The 20,446-nt window shown below is 48.9% G+C and overlaps 1 protein-coding gene across 1 annotated transcript in view; it reads left to right on the top strand.

The window, feature by feature from the left end:
• Positions 1-16,381, top strand: part of Tll2 (tolloid like 2) — a 120,661-nt gene extending 104,280 nt beyond the window's left edge. Inside the window, exons 14-21 of the mRNA XM_047553499.1 lie at positions 3,507-3,632; positions 4,135-4,295; positions 5,435-5,615; positions 6,151-6,276; positions 7,779-7,906; positions 10,967-11,180; positions 13,345-13,595; positions 15,057-16,381. Coding sequence (XP_047409455.1) covers positions 3,507-3,632; positions 4,135-4,295; positions 5,435-5,615; positions 6,151-6,276; positions 7,779-7,906; positions 10,967-11,180; positions 13,345-13,595; positions 15,057-15,191 — 1,322 coding nt within the window. The 3' untranslated portion in view covers positions 15,192-16,381. The remainder of the gene's footprint in view (positions 1-3,506; positions 3,633-4,134; positions 4,296-5,434; positions 5,616-6,150; positions 6,277-7,778; positions 7,907-10,966; positions 11,181-13,344; positions 13,596-15,056) is intronic.
• The last annotated feature ends 4,065 nt before the right edge of the window (positions 16,382-20,446 follow it).

Here is a 20,446-nt window from a genome sequence, read left to right as displayed (position 1 = left end):
TGAAGGGTCTGGATGTCAGAAGAACCCTCTTCTAACCATACCACCCAAGCAGGCAGCCATGTGTCCTTTCTGAAGCCTCAGTTGTCCCCTCTGTAGAGTAGGGAGGAGGATATCTGCCCCTTTTCTCGAACCAGTTTCTGCGGAGTCCCAGTGAAGTGACATCTGTGGAGGCATTTTATAAGCTGTGAGTGCCACACGAGATGTGGGATTATAGTGTTTTCCTTTTTGAGGCGTCCTGGGGAGAGCAAGAAAGAGAGCAGGAACTGTCATGGCCACCTTCCTTAGCCCAGCCTTCTCCCAGCGAGTCCAGCTCGTGTGTCAGGACCCAGCCAGTGAAAGAAACTGGAAGTGTAACTACAAGGCCTTCAGGAGAGCTGGAGCGAGAAGAGGCTCTTGCCTTGATGCCAGTTGGCAGCAGGCTCTGCCCAGGGCCCAGCTGGCCCATGACACTGGCCAGGGTGCCAGTTGGCTTCAGCCCCTGTCTCTTGATGCCAGATGGCAGCCCCTCTCAGGGCCTACTGGCTGGGCAGCAAGCAGAGCACCTCACATTCTGTTGCTCTGGGAGGTGGCAGTGGCATTCAGGGGTTGGCTGGGTCATTTGGTCCCACACCCCCTATGTGACGAATGCAAGGATTCCACCTTGAGCCCCATATTCCACTGTCCAGTGCAGATGGGCAGCGCCGGTGTCTAGGGATGGGGACTGGCTTCCTTCAAGGTATTCCCTCAAAAGCCTACCATGTGCTCTCTCGCCCCTTTCTCCAACTCTCTCTGAAACCATATTTGGGATCCTGCTTAAGCCGTCTCATTACTTAGCCACAGAATGGCTCCGCCCCCTACTAATTCCACTCAGAGGAGAGAAAGAAGCCAGGGCTGCTGCCATGCTGAGCAGAGCCCTGGCTCCAGCCTCTTCTCCTACCCACATGCTCTCCCAGACCTTTTCTGGGAGGTTGACCTTGGCCACTACAGCCCAGAGCAGGCCCGAGCCAGTAGACTTGGAGCAGATGCTACTTCATGGCAGCATGGAAGTGACGCAGACAACCACGCTCCCACTTAGAGCAGGGCCCCCGGGACACTTGCACACCCTCCATCCACACTAGAGAAGGTTTGCGAGTCCTGAGACATGCCACTGCTCTGAGTCCTGAGACATGCCACTGCTCTTGAACAGTCCACCGTTATCCTGCTCACTGGCTCAACGCCGCACCCTTCTGGCCTTTGCCGGAACTGCATTTCCTTCGCTTTAGGCTTAGGTCCACTCCACTGGCTCCCTCCTGCGCCTGGCTAAGACACACCAAGAAACTTGCTTATCCATGGTTCTTGCCTGTGTGTTCTGCCCACAGCCACTGTACCTTCGGTCATCAGAATTTCCCCCTGTCCTGTCTTGGGCCTTTGTTGGTCTTCATCTATTCTGACAGACTCTCCTTGGTTTCTTCTGCCCTCCACCCAGTTTCTTGCATCTGCTGTGCATCCCTCCTGCCTGTCTGGTCTTCCTCCACCGGCCCATCCTTGATGTATTTTCCATCTTTCTGTCTTTGCCTTGTCTCCTTCTCCTCCTCAGGCCTGCACTGCTCCACTCACCTGGCTCAGGTGTCGCCAGGTAGCTTTCTCCTTCCATTCCCCCATCATTGTGTCTCTCCACCCACTGAATTTCAGAAGCCACTGAAATTCCCCTGTTGTCTGTAGTGATCACCCTGCTCACTGTATGCTGGGTGCATCGCAGGCATCATCTTCAATCACCACTCAAAGCAAGGACCCTTCTTCTCCTGCTCCTGCACAGGAGGCTCAGAGAGGTTAAATCCCAGCCATCACCCAGGTAGGAGAAGAGCCCCTGGTGGATCCAGCCCAACCTGTCTCACTTTAAAGCCTGGACTCCTTCCCCTGCTCCTCATTATTTGTTCTCTTCTTTTTATATTTCCTAGCAGATGTCTAAGGCAGTGCTTTGCATATTGTAAGGTGATGAAAAAATAATTGCCTGATTCTTACTATCTCAGCAGACTGAATAGTAAATTTATTTGAGACCACAGACATTTCAACTCCCTGCCTGGGCCATTTCTAATCCCAGTAGCCCCTAACTGGCCACTGCTGAGCCCAAGAACACCCCACTCTGAGGGGGTACATCAGGTTACTAGTGACTGTGAAACAGTGAGGTGTTTACCCTATCCAGGCTGGTGAGGGATTCGTGCAGCCCAGAAAGGGGAGATTGGCAACTTATGGGTTTATCTGAGTAGGAAAGTACAGCAGAGAGGGAGGAGTGAGGCTAGAGGACTTGTGTTTTTGCAGGACCTATGGGTTGGAAGTTGCAAGGAGTTAGACAACCCAAGAAGCACCTTCAAGACATAGCCAAAGCCCTTCCCTGGAGTGTTCAGGCAGGATCTGGAAAGCTGTCTATTGGGACTGCTCTTCGAAGGACCCCTGCCTCTGGCAGGAGACTGGGTGTCTTTCTAGGCCTTTACCAACTCTTAGATGTCCTGATTTCTGTCTTCTTTTGACAGTTTGGGGGAAGAACTCCACATTTGTGCTTTTCTTGTCTTCCGTGGTGTTATGGAACAATGCTCTCCTCCCTGCCCTACCGCACTCTTTCCTCTCCCCAGACTGGACTTTTTTTCCAGACACCTCAGTCCCTTTGATAGACTCCTCTACCTCTGTTGGCTGCATCCTACATGCTCTTTCAGGGATAGATGTACCAGGGCTTGGCAATGCAGAGTATTTTTCCTTTTATTTCTAATGCTCTTTGGAGATGCCAACGGCTAGGATTTGTCTGTTCTTCAGTGGTGCATGGGCAAATGTGCGCGGGGGGTTCTCCAAGGGCTCCTGTGTTCTTCTGGATAGCACTCGTGGTATTCTACCTCCTGTTATCTAATGTGCCAAACACATCACTAGAAGTGTGTTGGTGCGGAATCCCTCAGACTCCCCAACCCTTTCTCCTCCTGGCTTCTCCCTGCAGTTTCTCCCAGGAGCAATGATTAACTGAGGAACCCAGTGTTTTGCATAACCTTTCAGATCTTCCTGCATCTACCTCTTGAGGGTATCTATAAGAATGCTGAGTGACAGGTCCCACTTTTAATGTCTAGAGTACTTACACGTTTTCATCTAGAAAAGTGTCCTTTCATTGTCACCTTTTATTGAATGTCTCCAAGAAATTCTATATTAGGGGGGTGGGAATCCTCAGTTCCATGGCATTACAATGGTATGGAACCTTGTGAGATTTTTGAAATCACACACACACACACACACACTGCTGACTGGACACCAGGTAGAATTTGATGGTCCAGGAATGGGCTCCCCTAGGAGCCCTGATGGGCTGACCAACTCCTGCTTGGGTCATCAGGACCCCATCTGAACTGTAGCTACTGCCAGTTTTCCAGACATGGGCACAGGACTCCTTGGAGGTGGTCAGCAGGAGTACACTGGTCCTTGGAAGCCTCCATCTGGGGTCCCTGGGATGTGAAGGGCAGGGAGCCAGCCAGGTGGCTGTGTGATGACTTAGGGGGTGCCTTCCCTCCCAGCAGAGGTGGACGAGTGCTCCCGGCCAGAGCATGGCGGGTGTGAGCAGCGCTGTGTGAACACACTGGGCAGCTACAAGTGCACCTGCGACCCCGGCTACGAGCTGGCCGCCGACAAGAAGACGTGTGAAGGTTGGTGCTGGTCCTGCCAAGCCGGAATGGCAGGGGGGCGGGGAGAAGTTTCAGGAGAAGTGGGGCAGAGATGTGGCAACTGGCTGGCTGTGAACTAATAGCTTATTTCCTCTGTCCCTCTTCTACCTGGCTGGGGTCTGTGCACCTTGCCCACCTGTGTGAATCTGCTTGCTCATGCAAGCCAGGTATGGCGAATAGCTTGGCCCAAACACTTTTATTTGTCCTTTGCTCCAAGTTATGTGGAACCCCTACCTGTGCTGGGGCACAACAGGCCCAATTCATGGTTGTCATTTTTAAAAGCAGTAAAGACTTCCCAGTTTTGTCCCTCCCAATCCTCATTGAAACAATTAGGTTAGAAAACAGGACACTGCATTAATCAGTTCAGATGGCCTAACTTTTTTCATTATTACTGAAGAACAGCAGGGCTTATTGCTGCTTGGGGGAAATTGCAGTCACTTGGAACTACAACCAAATGAATCTTGTTTCTGCTTCTCTCGTGCAGTGGCCTGTGGCGGTTTCATTACCAAGCTGAACGGAACCATCACCAGCCCTGGATGGCCCAAGGAGTATCCCACAAACAAAAACTGTGTCTGGCAGGTGGTGGCCCCTGTTCAGTACCGCATCTCCCTGCAGTTCGAAGTGTTTGAACTGGAAGGCAATGACGTATGTCTCTCTGCTCTCACTGAGGTGGGACTAGGATGAGAAGTGACTCCGAGCTGGGCACCAGGGAGGTGGCTTGTGTTGGAGCTGCTGCTTCAGAGTCATAGGATCCTGGGGAGTATTAACCAGCAGTGACAGCCCTCGTCATTAATAAATCCAAGGAGAAGGGGGACAAGAATGAAGGAGGCAGGTGTCAGGGTTTAGGGGTGGTCAGGACAGGTCTGAAGTCTGGGGTGTGAATGTGGGAGTTGGTGTCCAGCTAGAACAGAGGGGTTGAGGACCACCTAGGCACAAGGATGCTAGAGAGGACCTATTCCCTCTCTTGGGAGTGGTCATGGATGGCCACATCAGACGAGACCCAGGCAGTGTCCTATAACCAGAGTGCCTGTCAGTCATGCTCCCTGTCTGCACCTGGAGCTGGAGGGACCCCTGGGGGCACACAGGCCCTTTTCCATGTTCCCCCTGCCCCAGCCAAGCTGGGGTTCTCACCTTAACAGCACCAGCCAGACTGTCACCTAGTCAGCCCTTTCGGGTACTGAGAAGAGACCCCAATCCGAATGATGCTGATACACGGAGGCTCTGGTGCCAATGAGGGATTCGCCACCAAGTGAATACTGCATGGGAAAAACAAACCCTTGAAAGAAATTGATCAGACCATTCAGCAGTGAAGTTGCTTTTGAGAAAAATCATTGCTACGGCCGGCAACATGGAGCCACCCTGGTCCTGACTCCACCACTGCTAGCCGTGTGACTTCAGACAAAATGTCTTTCCCCTTCTGAGCTTTAGTTTCTCTACATGAGAATATAATAGAGATGGATTGTGTCTTTCTCTTCTGCTTCTCCTTCTTTTAGCAGTGGGGGCCTTTCTTCAAGCAAAATCTCATGTGGAAGCCCGATACACAAAATAAGTAGAAGTCAGGCTACAGTCAGCCATAAGCGCTGGTGCCAGGCGATGGCATCACTGCTGAGCCCCAGCTGGAAAGCCAAGTCCTACTGCCCTCTGGAACTCATTCTAGTGACAGGGAACCTCCCCCTGGGCTGGGCTGAGCCCATCTAGCTACATGGCGAGGTGCAGCTCTCAGAAAGGGGGTCTGGGGTGGGGACGTGGGCATAGCAGGCTGCTCTCCACCTTGTTCCCTGTAGGTCTGCAAATACGACTTTGTGGAGGTGCGCAGTGGCCTGTCCCCTGACGCCAGGCTGCATGGCAGGTTCTGTGGCTCAGAGACACCCGAGGTCATCACCTCCCAGAGCAACAACATGCGTGTGGAGTTCAAGTCTGACAACACCGTCTCCAAACGTGGCTTCAGGGCCCACTTCTTCTCAGGTAAGGGGGTGAAGGTGAGGCCAGGACTGAGGGGGAACAGCCTTATAGGCCTTGGCCTCCCTGCTTCCTGGGCACCTCCCCTCTGCCTGCTCCCTCCCTTCCCTCTTGGTCCCTCTGCCTTGGCAGAGTCACGCCTGCACCCAGAGGATCTGGCTTGGTGTGATACTGGTGGCCGTGCTTCCTACGACTGCCCTAACCAACTACCACACGGCTGGGTGACCTAAAATAGCAGCATCTTACATGGAGGCAGAAATCTCAGATCAAGGAGTGGCTCTGGGGACAATCCTCCTTGGCCTTTTCTAGCTGTGGTAGTTCCCACCAAGCCTGGGCATTTGTTGGCTTGTGGCTACAGTCCTCCAACACCCATGCCAAGTGACACCCGAATCTGAGCAGAGGCTCCGCATAAGGAGAAAAGGGGAGGGAATGGACAATGGGGGGGTGGTCCCCGGAGGAGGCCACTGTGAGCAGGTTCTGAGCCATGAGGGAAGTTCCCAAGTTGGCAGTTCCTCTTAGGAGAGTCCTTTGATCTCCCCAGACAAGGACGAGTGTGCCAAGGACAACGGTGGCTGCCAGCACGAGTGCGTTAACACGTTTGGGAGCTACCTGTGCAGGTGCAGGAGCGGCTACCGGCTGCATGAGAACGGGCACGACTGTAAAGAGGGTGAGCAGAGCCCATGGGGGTGGCGCTGCCTCGGCCCCATGCCCTGCCCTTGGAGTGCTAGTGCGCATGCGGGAGGGCGGGGCGTGGGCGGGAACAGGCGTGGGCAGCCTCCCACCCTCGTGTTCTTAGGCTGGTCCTTCGCCCTCCTCCTGGCGACTGCTTGTGGCTCTCCTGCCAGGTCTTAGCAGGCACAGGACAGCCTAGTTGAGTTACAACAGCGGAGTGGTTAAGCCTGTGGGCAGCAGAATCAGACTCCCTGGGTCTCAATCCCAGCTCTGCCGCTTACTAGCTAGTTACTAATCCCCCTGAGTCACAGTTTCTCTTTTGTTAAACGGGCTAAACATGGAGCTGGGTTTGTGGCTCAGTGGTAGAGCGCTTGCCTAGCATGTGTGAGGCACTGGGTTTGATTCTCAGCACCACCTATAAATAACAAAATAAGGTCCATCAACATCTAAAAAAGTGTTTTTTCAAAAAAGGGGGCTAAATTTATCTCCTTCCTAAAACTTTTGTAAAAATGCCTGGAAAGTATTTCAGATAGTCTGATACATATTATACCCTTAGATGTCAATAAATATCGACCGTTTATGCCTATCATAGTATTATTTACCATATACAGACCTCAGTGAAATATATTTTGGGAAAACCTTTGCTCCTGCCCCATTCACTACTGGGAGTTCTTCATGGCCAGAAGACTTTTAATGTCCTGTCATTCTGGAAGAAGCCTTCCCTTTATTCTTACTCTGTCAAGAGAAGGGAGTTTGTGCCCCTGTGATAAACACAGACTTCATGCCTTGGCCCAGCCATGAAGCCCAGTACAGGAAGTCAAGGCTGGGGAGGATGGGAAAACCACAGGCCTCTTCTAGTTTCTTATTTGTAAATGGGAAGGATTGAGTGGGGAGATGCATACAAAATGCTCACCACGGTGTTCATCACAGAGGGAGACAGAACCTAGCTACTGGCCAAACTGCTAGGCATTGAGCAAGCCCTGGGACCCCCGTTTGCCAATGCACTGTAACCAGGACAGAGCAGGCAGACTCCAAGTGAAAATGCTTTGAGAAGCAAAAGGAAGCGTGTAGACAGAAGGGATGAAGCTCTTGGCTCCAGCCTCTCACATGCGTGATCTCATTTAAGCCGCATGTACGAGGTTGGCACCACTTTTACAAATCAGGACATAACCCTTAAGACTGTCCGTGGTAGAACCAGGACTTGAACCAAGCTCCAAAGCCAGGGGCCTGTGCTCTGAACTCTAGCAGATTACAATGATGACTTTGATGTGAATAGTAAAAGTGAGGAGGTGACCTGGCTCCTGAGCCACAGCCAGGAAGACAGCAAAACCAGTTCAAACAAATAGGCAAGTCTCTGCACCAGGGGACACTTGATCCAGGCTGGCCACCCCCACCGTTGATGACCCTGAGACAAGGGACAGGGGAAGAAGCTACCCTAGAATGAACACCTTTGGTGCTACCCACAAGTTAATGACTTCTCTCTCCATGTGTCCACAGCCGGCTGTGCACACAAGATCAGCAGTGCAGAGGGGACCCTGGCGAGCCCCAACTGGCCTGATAAATACCCCAGTCGGAGGGAGTGTACCTGGAACATCTCTTCGACCGCAGGTCACAGGGTGAAACTTGTGAGTCATTTTTGTAGTTTATTAAGAACATGGACCTTGGTGTCAGGTGGATATGAGTTTGAGTCTCCACTCAGCCACTTCCCAGCTTTGAAACTTGGGCACATCATTCATTTCTGGGTCTTCATTTGACTACCTGGAAAATGGGGATGCTAATGAAGCCCACTTCCTGGGGCTGTTGTGCAGATGAAAAGAGAAAATGAAGAACAGCTCTATAAACACACCTGTTCACAGGGGCACCTGGCTGGGGTGGTGCCCAACATACGGATCTGCAGGGCTGTGTGAGATTCAGGTGTTTCCAGTTTTGATTTTTTACACAATGTTTCATTCTCAAGGTAAAGAAAGAAAGAAAGAAAAGTAGTAAGTTCAGAAGATTGGGCTGGGGAAATCAGAAGTCCCCAGATCCCCCAATGCACTCTAGAAAAGACCATTCTCAACACTTTCTTGTGGATTACTTCAGAAATTCCCCACGCACATACAAAGCATACATGTGCATGGGAAAATAATGGTCTTTTCTCTTACTCAGTCTTCTCAAATGGAATCTTACTATTCATATTCTTCTATATCCTTTTCTTCAATTTTCAATAGAAGCATTATGCTAATTCTTTCTTGAATTAACAACAACCACCACCTTGAATTCTTTTCTTTAAAGTCTCCTCCACGAATCTGATGTGTGGTCACGCTCAGTCGTTTCAAAGGGGAAACTAGTCTCTCCTCTGATTCTCATTCCTCAGCCCCCAGTGGCTCTCAGATCCTGGAGTATTGGAGAGTCTGTACTTCTGACAGACAACAATTTTTATAAACAAGTCTTCTGACTCCAGAGAATGCTAGAGCGGTAATTCAGGGAGAATGGAGAGAACAAAGGAGAACGTGGTGATCCGTGAACTCTGGCGCAGGGACTTGTGAGGGTGTTTACTGATGAGACCTGTAAAGGGGAGGAGAGGCAGGCGAATGGGCTGCCGGGGGTGGGGGGAGTGCAGAAAGGACCCCTGACTGCAGGGTGCCCTTGGCAGGCACCTCCTGTGCATGCATTGCCCACTTAGGCGATGCTACTGTGCTTTGCTCCCAGGAGCTACTACTCTGGGTCAGTCAGAATAGCCTGGAATCTGGGTGAGGGTGAGTTAGAGTGCATTCAAGAAAGGCAATCCTGCTGTCTGCTGGAAAATGTTTGCAGTGGCTAAGTACCTTTCTGCCAACCCGAGGGACTGGCGCCCCCTGGGGATGGGATCGTGTACCCGCACAATCAGAAGCCTTTATCTCAGGTGCCTGCATACGCCTGTTCCTTTAAAAAAGACATTCCCTTGAATGGAGCAGGTGGGGTACATTGATTGCACTCTATGTTTTGCTATCATAGAATGTGAGTTAACTACTTCCCAAGACACCTGGTGTTTCACTGCATGGGGACAGTGACAAGGCAGACATGGACTTTGGGGAGCTCCCCACCTCCTTGGCCTGCTTCTCCTTCCCTTTGCGTGACCCACTAGGTGCCCTGCTTTCCCTCTCCTGCTTGGTGTCTCTACCCAGTCCCCCCTGCTCCCAGAGCTCCCCTTCTCCTGAGGTGTGAGCTTTTCCCATTCATAGTGCTCATTATTCCGGGAAGCCTCAGAGGGATCCTTCTTCTTTCCCCTCCCTACCTGCATCTCTGTCCTGTCACCCCAGCCTCCCTGTCTTAAATTTAGGTTCCCCCCAACTAACAGCCTCACTTCTACTCTGTACTTCAGTCCAAGACTTCCTCTAACACTGTCCTTGCTCACCTTGTCCCGTCTCCTTGTCCCCACAGGCAGCCCGTCAGTTGCCTCCATTGGGGCTGCAAAGCCTGTGTACGACTGAAGCACAGGGGTCCCCTCCCAGCTTCGGGGAACAGTTTTTAAGGGACATGGGGAGGAGGGAGGTGGTATAAATGGTTGATGATTTAAAGTGTGGACGGAGATGGCTGGCTCGGGGTCAAGTTTAGCTCTGTCTCTGGTTGTGTTAATTTGGGCAAGCCAGGTAGCTTCTCTAAGCCTTCCCCTTCTGCACGCTGCTTTTTTCTTATAGCATCACCAGAATTAAGAGAGAAATGCTTGGCATGGAAAAAGTACCCAACAAATGGCCATCACTCTCATCTGCACGGAGCAGCCTGCCCTCCTGTTTCATCCATAGAGAACAGAGGTTAAGGAAGCCATAGCTTCTGGGTTATGGTCAGGCTCTACCAGTGGATGACCTTGGACAAGTCAGCTGACATCTCCTTGCCTCAGTTTCCTCATCTGTAAAAGCAGAGATCGGACACATGACAGACTTGCAAGGACCCATTAAGTCCCAAGTTTTTGATTCTGAGAATATTTCAGCAAAATTGACAAAGATGCTTTTAAGTTAGAAATTATAATCTGAAACTTAGATATCACATTAGTTAATATTATATTAGTTAATTATATTCTTGTTTTTAATTATACTGTATAACTATATTGTATATAGCATATATAACTATATTATATTATAGGTTATGTTTATATATATGTATATTATAGGTTATATTTAAGTTTTTTTTTATGTTTCACATCTGGGATGATGGGTCCAAAAGGACTTTTCTTTAAATTGTTTTGGTACTGGGGATTGAACCCAGAGGCATTTAATCACTGAGCCACATCATCTGCTCTTTTTATTTTTTTTATTTTGAGGCAGGGTCTGCTAAGTTGCTGAAGCTAGCTTTGAACTTGTGATCCTCCTGCCTCAGTCTCCTGAGTTGCCGGGATTACAGGCATGTGCTACTGTACCTGGCCAAAAAGGGTCTTTTAATAAGGTGATATTGTAAATCTCTGAACACAGCTGCTGGCACTAGGAGGAGCACAGTCAGTGCCAACTCTTAGGATGAAGTAGGGGTGGAAGGAAGTCCACTCCGGGTGGTCAGCAGCAGGAGTGTAGGTAACTCATGGGCTGCTTTGGGGACCGAGGGGAGACCTGCCTCCAGACATGGTCCTCCACAGAGGGGCTGGACAAACCCCTCTGGGCACTTCCGCTCCTCCTTTTTTCCAACTTCAGCTGAACCCCAGACCTTTTCCTTACTTTTTCTTCCTTCTTCCCCAGACATTCAATGAGTTTGAGATCGAGCAGCACCAGGAATGTGCCTATGACCACCTGGAGATGTACGACGGGCCCGACACCCTGGCCCCCATCCTCGGCCGGTTCTGTGGCAGCAAGAAACCAGACCCCGTGGTGGCTTCGGGCAGTAGCCTGTTTCTCAGGTTTTATTCCGATGCCTCTGTGCAGAGGAAAGGCTTCCTGGCAGCATACAGCACAGGTACAGGGCTCCAGGTGATGAGCTCCTTGACAGGAGCAGAGTGGGGGCAAAGGCAGGGAAGCGCAGCCTTGTGTTTCTCTGGGGGAAGGTAAGGCAGCTGTGATAAAATGTCCATGTTAAAAGGAAACATGGGCGACCACAGGCAGAAGGGTGGTTCTTTTTGATGTTAATTAATTGACAAATTTGACAGGGACAGCACTTTGCTGGTACCCCGTGTCTTTCCTTCCTTCATTCCTCCCTTTTAACAATGTATTTGTGATTTTTTCTGGTCTGCAGAACCCAGTCTGGGAGGGGGCGGGGGCAGTAGCCCTCTTTACTTCTGAGGACCAGTTCAAGAAAATGAGATGTGTTTCTGCTCCCCATTATTTTGTCCTCAAAATATCAATAGTTCTGTTGGATCCTGGGAAAACGTATAGGCTTATGACTTATCTACTTTGCTAAGTAGAAGAAGGTCAATAAGAAAACTGGCTCGGCTCTTTAGCCATTCCTCTGTTAGCTCTCGCCTGGGACCAGAGCCCCTGGGGCCAGTGTTGGCCCTTTGATTCTGGCTTAGATTGTGTTAGAGCCTGTGGTACCTGAGAACCACTTAGCCTCCTGAGTTTGATACTGAGTCTAAGGTCATGATCATGGGACCCTATGACCCTTTTCACAACCTCCTCCCTCCAGTTTTTTTCAGAGCTAGAAAGTAGGAATCAGGTCGAGTAAAATGGCAGCCAGCATCCCCAGGCGGTCTCACTTGGCCCTGCTTAGCCAAAACCTCTTCATGGCTTAAGACTCCCTTCCGCACTGTGAGGAGGTCTGGCTTCCCCCACAGAAGTTTGAAGGCCGTTGGCTAGTGAGTTCACCCTTTTCCCTGTAGATGGAAATTGGAACATGGGTGTTCAAGGAGGGTTAGGGACCCAGCAGGAAATGGGGACATACTTAGAGTTGTTATTTATGGAGAATTTCATAAAAAGACTGTTTACAAAGCATGGGCAGGATGTGGGGACACAGCAAGGGACAGGACAGTCACTAGGCCTATAGACCCACAGGCTACTATCCCCTCCCGCCCCAGCAGTGACTTGCAGGAGGAACAGGCAGCCAGGAGCCAGGATGCAGAACCTAACTTCTCTCCCTGCTCTGACCTGCTGGCATTCCCAGTGGCTGAACAGAGCTGGAAGTAAAGAGGGGGTAAAGGAGCCCGGGCAGGTAGACTAGAGGTCATCCCCGTGGGGCCTGGAACAGGCGGGGTAGGAGGCCTCCTAGCCTGCTTTGTACTCACTTCATTGCCGTCTCATCTCAGGAATTTGATTTCCCAAAGACTGGTCAAACTCGGAAGAAATTGGTAGTCAGACAGGCTCCCCCTGGGCCTGCGTGTTCAGAACAGGGTGGCAGGAATCCACACCGGGGAGCCGCTGGCATCTGGGGGTGTGCAGCACATCAAGGAACACTGTGGAGGAGTCTGCCTTCAGGTGCTCCTGATCTAGACCTGCCTATCTCATTTATCCATTTTATTTTTTGTGGATTCAAGTAGCATAGACACAAGATGGCACAGGCCCCGGCCAACCTGGACTTCTGTCCTAGTAAAACACAGAAGCCAAGGCTATAGAATCCAAGCCCAAAGCTGAGGTGTGGCTCACCTGTGACACCCATGGGGACCTCACAGTTGGCTTGTAGTCAACTCAAGTGCAAGAGGAAGTCCAGGATTGAGGTTTCTGGGTTTGGGTGCTCACCCGCAGTTCTGATGTGCCTTTATCGCCCTCTGTTGGCAGAAATGAAAAGTTACAGTAAGTCTATGGGGCTGGCGAGCCCATCTTGAGCTTCTGACACTTCCAGGGCTTGAAGTGGTCAAGATCCCACATCCCAGCAGCCAGTCAGGCAAACTGTTCATCTACCCCATATCTTCTTAAGTGTAGGGAGAAAAACAAAGCCAGCTTTTCAGTTCCGCACTCTGAGTTTCCCAGAAGCCTTATGTGGCCCAGCATGGGAACATGGAACCTGTCTGGTAAGGGCCAGTTTGGCCCCTCAGGGGCCTCTGTTTACTCCTCTGTGATCTGGAACGATGGCATTTCCTGGCGTCCCCTACAAGGCATGCACCCGGCCCTGCAGAGAAGCTGACAGTCAGCAGGGTGGGCGGCACCTGGGCTCTGGGTGCTGGGGGAACATCTCATTCTCTCTTCTCCAGAGTGTGGGGGCAGGCTGAAGGCTGAAGTGCAGACCAAAGAGCTCTATTCCCACGCCCAGTTTGGGGACAACAACTACCCGAGCCAGGCCCACTGTGACTGGGTGATCGTGGCAGAAGATGGCTACGGCGTGGAGCTGATATTCCGGATCTTCGAGGTGGAGGAGGAGGCCGACTGTGGCTACGACTACATGGAGGCTTACGACGGCTACGACAGCTCGGCACCCAGGCTGGGCCGCTTCTGTGGCTCAGGGGTGAGTCCAGGGTGCCAGCGCCATGGGCAAAAACCATGGGATCAGAGCACGAGTAGGACTCGCTGTCCCTACTGCTCATTAGCGACAGCGAAGAGGCCCATTTTTTCTGCAGTGGAGGGGGAAATAGGAGGATCGTGGGAGAGGAGGCTGGGAGGGAGCATCCAGGAACCCGTTCCTGAAGGCTTTGGGCTGAGGTCAGTCCAAGGAAGAGCTCTGTGCCTTTTGGCCCCATATTTGCAAAGAATCCTCTTCCATTTTTGTTTGGCTTTCAGGATTTTCTTACTATTTAATTATGATTTTGTGTATTCTCTATATTAACAATTCTCTTCCCAACCAAAACCAAATGCTTATGAAATCAGTCTTACTATAACCAATACTTATACTCAAAGTCATTGACACTTTTCTCATGATTGTCTCTTTCCTGGGCCACCAAACCTAGGACCAGGACAGGCCTGTTTTTCTATTATTTTCCCAGCATGTGGCTCAGGGCCTGGCTTATAGTCGGTGCTCAGTGGATGAAGTGCACCAACAGTACAGTGTCCTGGTAGCTCCCTGGCCCTGCCACACTGCCCACGCTGGGCTCCAGCCTTTTCTCTGCCTTCAGGGCTCATCACTCAATCTTCTTTGCTATTGGCTGGACTTATGTCAAAGCATTTGGAATCACGGAAGCTCCTTGTACACAGATACTTGACATGGGATTTATGTCTTTCAGTAATTTCCCTCCATCTTTCCTCATCCTCCAAAAAATAAAGAATGACAGAGTGTGACTTACCTAATGCACTGCCTTGGAAACAGTCCTTCCGACTGTGGAGAGGAACCTTGGCGGGTCCTGAGCAGTGTGCTCTGTGGGAAGCCCCATTTGGCTCTACTAGGACCTGGGATGTGGCAGTCTTGGAACTTGGCAGGACCTTTCAGCTCCAATACACTTTTTGTCCTTTGTCAGGCCATAGCTTGAAGAGTGGTCCTTGGTTTAGGTCTCCTGGGAGACACAGCAGAGTGGTGACAGAGCTGGGTGACTCGTGGCATGTAATTCAGCATCAGAAAGTGTCCAACTCTGGTCCTGCCCACCTGTGTGCACTTGAGTCTTGGTTTCCTCAAGTGTGAAATGGAGATAATGCCTGCCTCATAAAGTTCTTGAAAGTCTCCATAAGGTCAGATCTGGAAGTGCTGAGCACAGTGCCTGGCCCACCCATGCACTTAAACCACAGATGCTATATGATCTGTGGGTCTGGGAGCATGTTTGGGAAAGCAGGGCTCACAGAACTTTCTAGAGCAGAATTTGCCGTGCTTTCATTTGAAAAGGATCTTGTATGGATGCCCTTCTGTCTCTGGGGCAGGGACACCTCATGGCAGCCTGGGCCATCCTGTGTCCTTGGGTGTGGTCCTGTCCCCTCCTCATTTAAACTCCAGTCACAGTCAACTGACTTCAAGTCCCCTGGTTTCCCTTTCTCCTTTTCTTAGCCATTGGAAGAGATCTACTCTGCTGGGGATTCCCTGATGATTCGATTCCACACGGATGACACCATTAACAAGAAAGGCTTTCATGCCCGATATACCAGCACCAAGTTCCAGGATGCCCTGCACATGAAGAAATAATGCCCACGTTCTCGAAAGAGAGGCATTGAGAATGCTTTTACAACAGCACCTGGCAAATCAGCCCTAAAACAGCATACAGTATATTTCTCAAGAAAAAAAACTCAAAATCCAGTCTTGAAGGTATATATTTGAATGAAGGCACATGCACGTTTGGCCAAGGAGGAGGGAAGATGTTCCCTTGGTTCCAGCAGCAGTGTTGTCAGTGGGCTGTAGAGATTAAGGCCTGAAGTCCACTTGAGCTACGTGTCTTCCTGCTCGCACTCCATCCCTTGCTCCTGGCGGGCAAGAGGCCAGCCCTAGGGTTGGTGGGTCAGTCCTCTTCCTCATACTTCTATAGGTGCCACGAAATCTGACCGAATCCTGGAGATGCAGGTTACACTGAGCAGTGAGGATAAAAGCTTAACTAATTTATTAGAGCTTGGCTGGAAACTTTTGCCTTCTCTCCGCCAGGGACCTGTCAACCAGGAAACCTGAAAAGGTGAACATCGGGCTAAAAGAGACATAACAGCAAGCAGCGCACACAGGAGCTTTGAGCACGAGAATTGTCACTGCGAAGGTGGAAGACCTCAAGCATGTTCCTCCCCACCCTCTCTGGGCTCCCCCATCCCTAATTGCGTTAAGGGGCCATGGCATCCGCTGTAAACTCCAGCAGAACATTTGCTGGGGAGAATTCCTAGTTTTCCAAAAAGAAAACATCCTGGCTCCTCCTGGTATCGCCACTCTCACTGCCGTGAGGATCCCCACCTGTGCTTGGGGAGGTCCCTGGGCCTGGAAGACCCTCCAACTGTGGAAACACCTGCTGCTGTGAACCTTGACTCCTTGACAGCGGGTTCAAACTGCATCTGCAAGACGTGCAAAGACATCTCAGGAGGGGCCTGTTCAGGTCCCTCACGGGTGAACACTGTTGAAAATAATTCTGTTATGTTAGAATCATCACCTGGTGGAAAAAGTCCACCTGTGACCAATCTCCTGTAACCAAACAGGTTAAAGAGTATGCTGGTAACTTTTCTCAGATTAACTAGCATTCAATCACCAACTTGCAATCAGGATTCACAACACTTGGCACTTGTTCTAGGGAAGTACGGAGGATGATGTTTACATGATTTTAGCACCTCAAGGTATAATTTAAACAATGATTAGTTTTGAATGGCATTTCATTAAGGCATCTATGGGCATTATGAGCTAAAAGCTGTGGTATGTTAGCTTTAAAAGAGTATTTATGTTGGAATAATTTTAAAATAATGTTTACATGATGGTTAGTCCTGTTTGGCTGGTGTTGAACACAGGGCAGCACCCAAGAATATTTCCACTTAGAGCCAAGAAACTCCCCAGCACTGGAATTCCCTTGGGATGAATCATCATTTTGAACATAATATTTCTAAACGGCTAAAGGTTCTTCTTTTTAAAGATCAGAATATGCCACCAGAAGATGATGGTCAGTTCAATGATTGCTGGGAGTAAAAACTAGAATAATACAAAGAAGCATAAAAGAAATGCATGGAAATACTTTTTTCCTTAAAACAGAAAAAGAAATCAAATTATTATTATTAATATATGTCTGTATATATGTAAGTATGTAAAGGATCAGCTGTCAAAGCCTTAATCAATGCAGTGTGAAAAATGCCAACCCACTGGCTGTAGCTTTATTGTACAGGCCTCCAGTGCTGGCCCCACGTGTTTTGCCGTACCAAGCTCTCTTCTGGCCTCCCTTGGCCCTGGACTAAGGTTCAGCCTCCATTCTCACATCTTGGTAGATGGCAGACCCTGCCCAGGATGAACTTGGATGTGACAAATGGAACCCCTCTTGTTGTGGTTCAGACCCTCCTGCCTGTTACAGTGGGTTCCACTGCTCAGATCTTTGGATCTTCTGAGGTTTTATTTTATCTCATCTTGTCCATCAAAGTTGAAACTGAAATCAGAATACATCAGGAGGCTGCCAAGGGTCTCTCTCCAAGGAGACGAGGATCCTGTGTTTTTAACCTTGAGAAGCCTATGTAAGACGAACAGATTCCATGGGGAAGTGGGCGGGAGGGAGAAACAGAGCTGGCTTCAGCGTTTGCCACACTGATGATTCTTTTTATTGCTTTATTGTGAACATTTTCAAAAGTATGTGACTTCAACTGTTGTCACCATGTGGCCAATTTACAACAATGGAGCCCTATGAGAACCTTTATGTAGGCCTGCGAGTGATGTATTCCCAGAAGACAAGCTCTGATTCAGTTGGGGCTGGACAGGCCCCTCCTCTGGAAGCCTGCACCCATGGGGGATCTCTGCAGGGCACAGGTCCCGCAAAGAGCCGCAAGGCTAGCTTCCCCAAATAAAGTCCATTAGGCAGAAGACCCAGGCCCCTGCACAGGCTGTGCTGATCTCTCAGCGACCTGCCTGCAGATGTTCCTGGAAGTGGATGAAGGGGCCAGAGGATGGCCCTTCAGCTTGCTCTGTCCTTTAACTGGGTGCCATGCCTTGGGTGTCACAGAGCTGCAAGACTAGAGAATTAGCTTCACCAAATGACCTGATGGAGTTTGGGGGTCTGGAGCTCCAGCCTGGTCTAATTTTAGTGTAATTTGAGCTCACCGAAGCTAAGGCCTGCATCCTAGAGCAGGAGGAGGGTCTGATTAACATTAGGCAGCAGAATTTCTTCAAATGGAGGAGGCAAAGCTGTGTACTGAGTCACTATTTTCTCTCTTTTCCTCTAAAGATTCCATTTCTATTTCACTACTTCCCTCAAAAGTGTCATAGGATTCACAAATTGCTCATCCTGGTTAAATTATTTGTTAAATATGGCTAACTGGCAAATTCACATAGGAATTTACCACCCACCTGATCCGTTTGACAACCCTCAGATAATTCTTGGTATTGTTAGTACTCAATTTGGGAACAAACATTCCCTTGGCTTCAGCAGATGTTTTTAAGGTTTTCTTTATAGACTGAACTTCTGAAAATAATCTCAGATGCCTAAAAGGTTTCTTTAAAAAAAATAAAGTGTTATCTATAAATGTATGAGTATTTTTTATTTTGAGTAACTTTACATTTCATGAAATGATATCAAAGAGAATATGGGGGAGCTAACATGGCTGTTTAGAAAGGATGCTTCACTAAACAATGTGGATTTATTGATGTGTCCTGGGTGTGTGTTACTAGTTCAGACAAAATGGATCCTCTTCATGATCATTTTCTCCACAACCACCAGCACTCGGGCAGGATGTTGCAGGAAGCTTAATCTAGGGCCTTCTACTCGCTGGTGAGTCTCAAGCACATGGCTCTAGAAACAGTTTCCTACTGGTGTCAGAAAAGCACAAGCAAGGCAAAGACAGGGTTCACACTAACCCCTTGGCCTTGCGCATCCCCGGTCTGGCCAGATGGTACTAGATCCCAAACCTAAGTTCTTTGGTACAGGTTTGATTCTTCATGTGCCAAGCAAAGTTAGAAGCATAATTGGTGCCAAGTATGCTGATTTGAAGAATGTAGTCATTGGAAACTGTAGCATCCCCACTTTAGAGATTAAGAGACTAAGGCTGCCTACTTGCCTGTGACCCGGCAGCTGCCAGTAGGGTCGACATAGCCTTAAATGCAGGACCTGCTGTTTTCTCTGTTTTCTGGGTACCAGCAGATTCAGTTCAGATGGTCACTTTGGTCTTAGGAAGTGAAGCCCTAAGCTTCACTGGAAGCCCCTGGAGGTGGAGGCCACATTGGTCTTGTCCAGTACAAGGTGCCTGGCTCCTTAGAGGCAACTGATTGCAACAGTGGCTGTCACCCCTAACTGTTCATTGTGTCACCTGAGGTTGCCCCTATTCCATTCAGTAGGACCCAGGCACCAGGGTTCTTATAAGCCTCCCGGGTAACTCAAAAGACATACCTCATATTTGAAGAGTTTATGCCTTGGGAAATAAATGGTTTTCACTCAACCCGTTTATGTTCCTACACTAGAGGTTCTCAACTGGGCATAATTTCCCCACCGCCAGGGGACATTTTATAATGTCTGGAAACATTTTGGTTATCACAAGTAGGGAAGTGATGTGCTTGTAGTGGGCAGAGACCAGGGATGCTGCTAATCATTGTACAATGCACAGGACAGAACCCATGACAAAGGATTATCTAACCCAGAATTTCAGTAGTTTTCAGTGGGTTGAGAAAACATGACCTAGACCAAGTTGTGGAATTTCCACAGATACGGCTTCCAACTCCCTTGAAGTCATTCAAGTAATTCTGGTGTTTTATTGTGAGACTAGAGCTATACAAAATTTTTTTTTGTTTGAATGTACTTCATGTTTGTACTTCCGAAGATACACATTTAAGGTTTCTAATTCCAGCCCTAACAAAAGTTTATGTGTGTTTCAAATGGAATTTGGGCTCTGAGTGGGATTTACAATTCCAACCCCAGACCTAGTCCTTTTCGGGGGGGATCATAATCAGGATGAAGTCCTTCTAGTAGCAGGCAGTTTAAGCTGGACTTTGGGTTGTTTGGGGCTGGGATAGAGTTCATGGGTGAATGCCTTAACTGGGTCCCCATGAAAGGGCCAGCTGTTGTTAGGGGGGTAGACAAGTGGGAGATACCAGGCTTCCACTCAGTGTGATCTCTGTGGGGTTGGAAGTGCACATTCAGGGATCTCTGTGATTTTTCAGGATTTGAATGATCCCTGATTGAAGATGTTTGTGATATCAGGAAAGTGTGCTAATAAGGAGGAAAATTGCATTTTGAATGTTATACCTAGGGCTAAACAAAGGTGACCATGCAGATAACATGGATCCTGAGGTGAATGAGTTAAGAATATAGTTAATATAAATGTTTGTTTATATGTGCATTCACACATTTATGCATCTGTAAATTTGTTTTTTTTATTTTTAAGTGCTTTCCCAATGTTTAGTTACCTGTGATTCACTCTAACCAGTGAACTTGCAAGTATCCTCGCATCACTGAAAGCCAGGTATATGATTTCTTTAATACAGCCTCTCAGGTAGATAGTGGTTGTTTAGATGAATTGTATATTTTTGAGAATTTTTTTCTCCGTCTTCCAAAATATAGCTTAGAACTTCTATATTATTTAATATTAAGCATTTCTCAACTGTTTCAGAATTGATATTTATGCATTCCTGTGTTCAAGCCTTTGGGGATGCTTATTTACTTAAAGGTTAAATTTCTTAAAGAAATCTAAAAAATGGATATGTAGGAAGTCTGAGAAATTGTAAAAGAAATACTGGTGAAATGGACATAAAATGTATCAAAGACCAATATGAAAATCAATAAAAGCAATGCA

Source organism: Sciurus carolinensis, chromosome 5 (assembly GCF_902686445.1).
Source record: "Sciurus carolinensis chromosome 5, mSciCar1.2, whole genome shotgun sequence".
Taxonomy (NCBI): Eukaryota; Metazoa; Chordata; class Mammalia; order Rodentia; family Sciuridae; genus Sciurus; species Sciurus carolinensis.
This window is presented reverse-complemented; position numbering and strand designations above follow the sequence as displayed.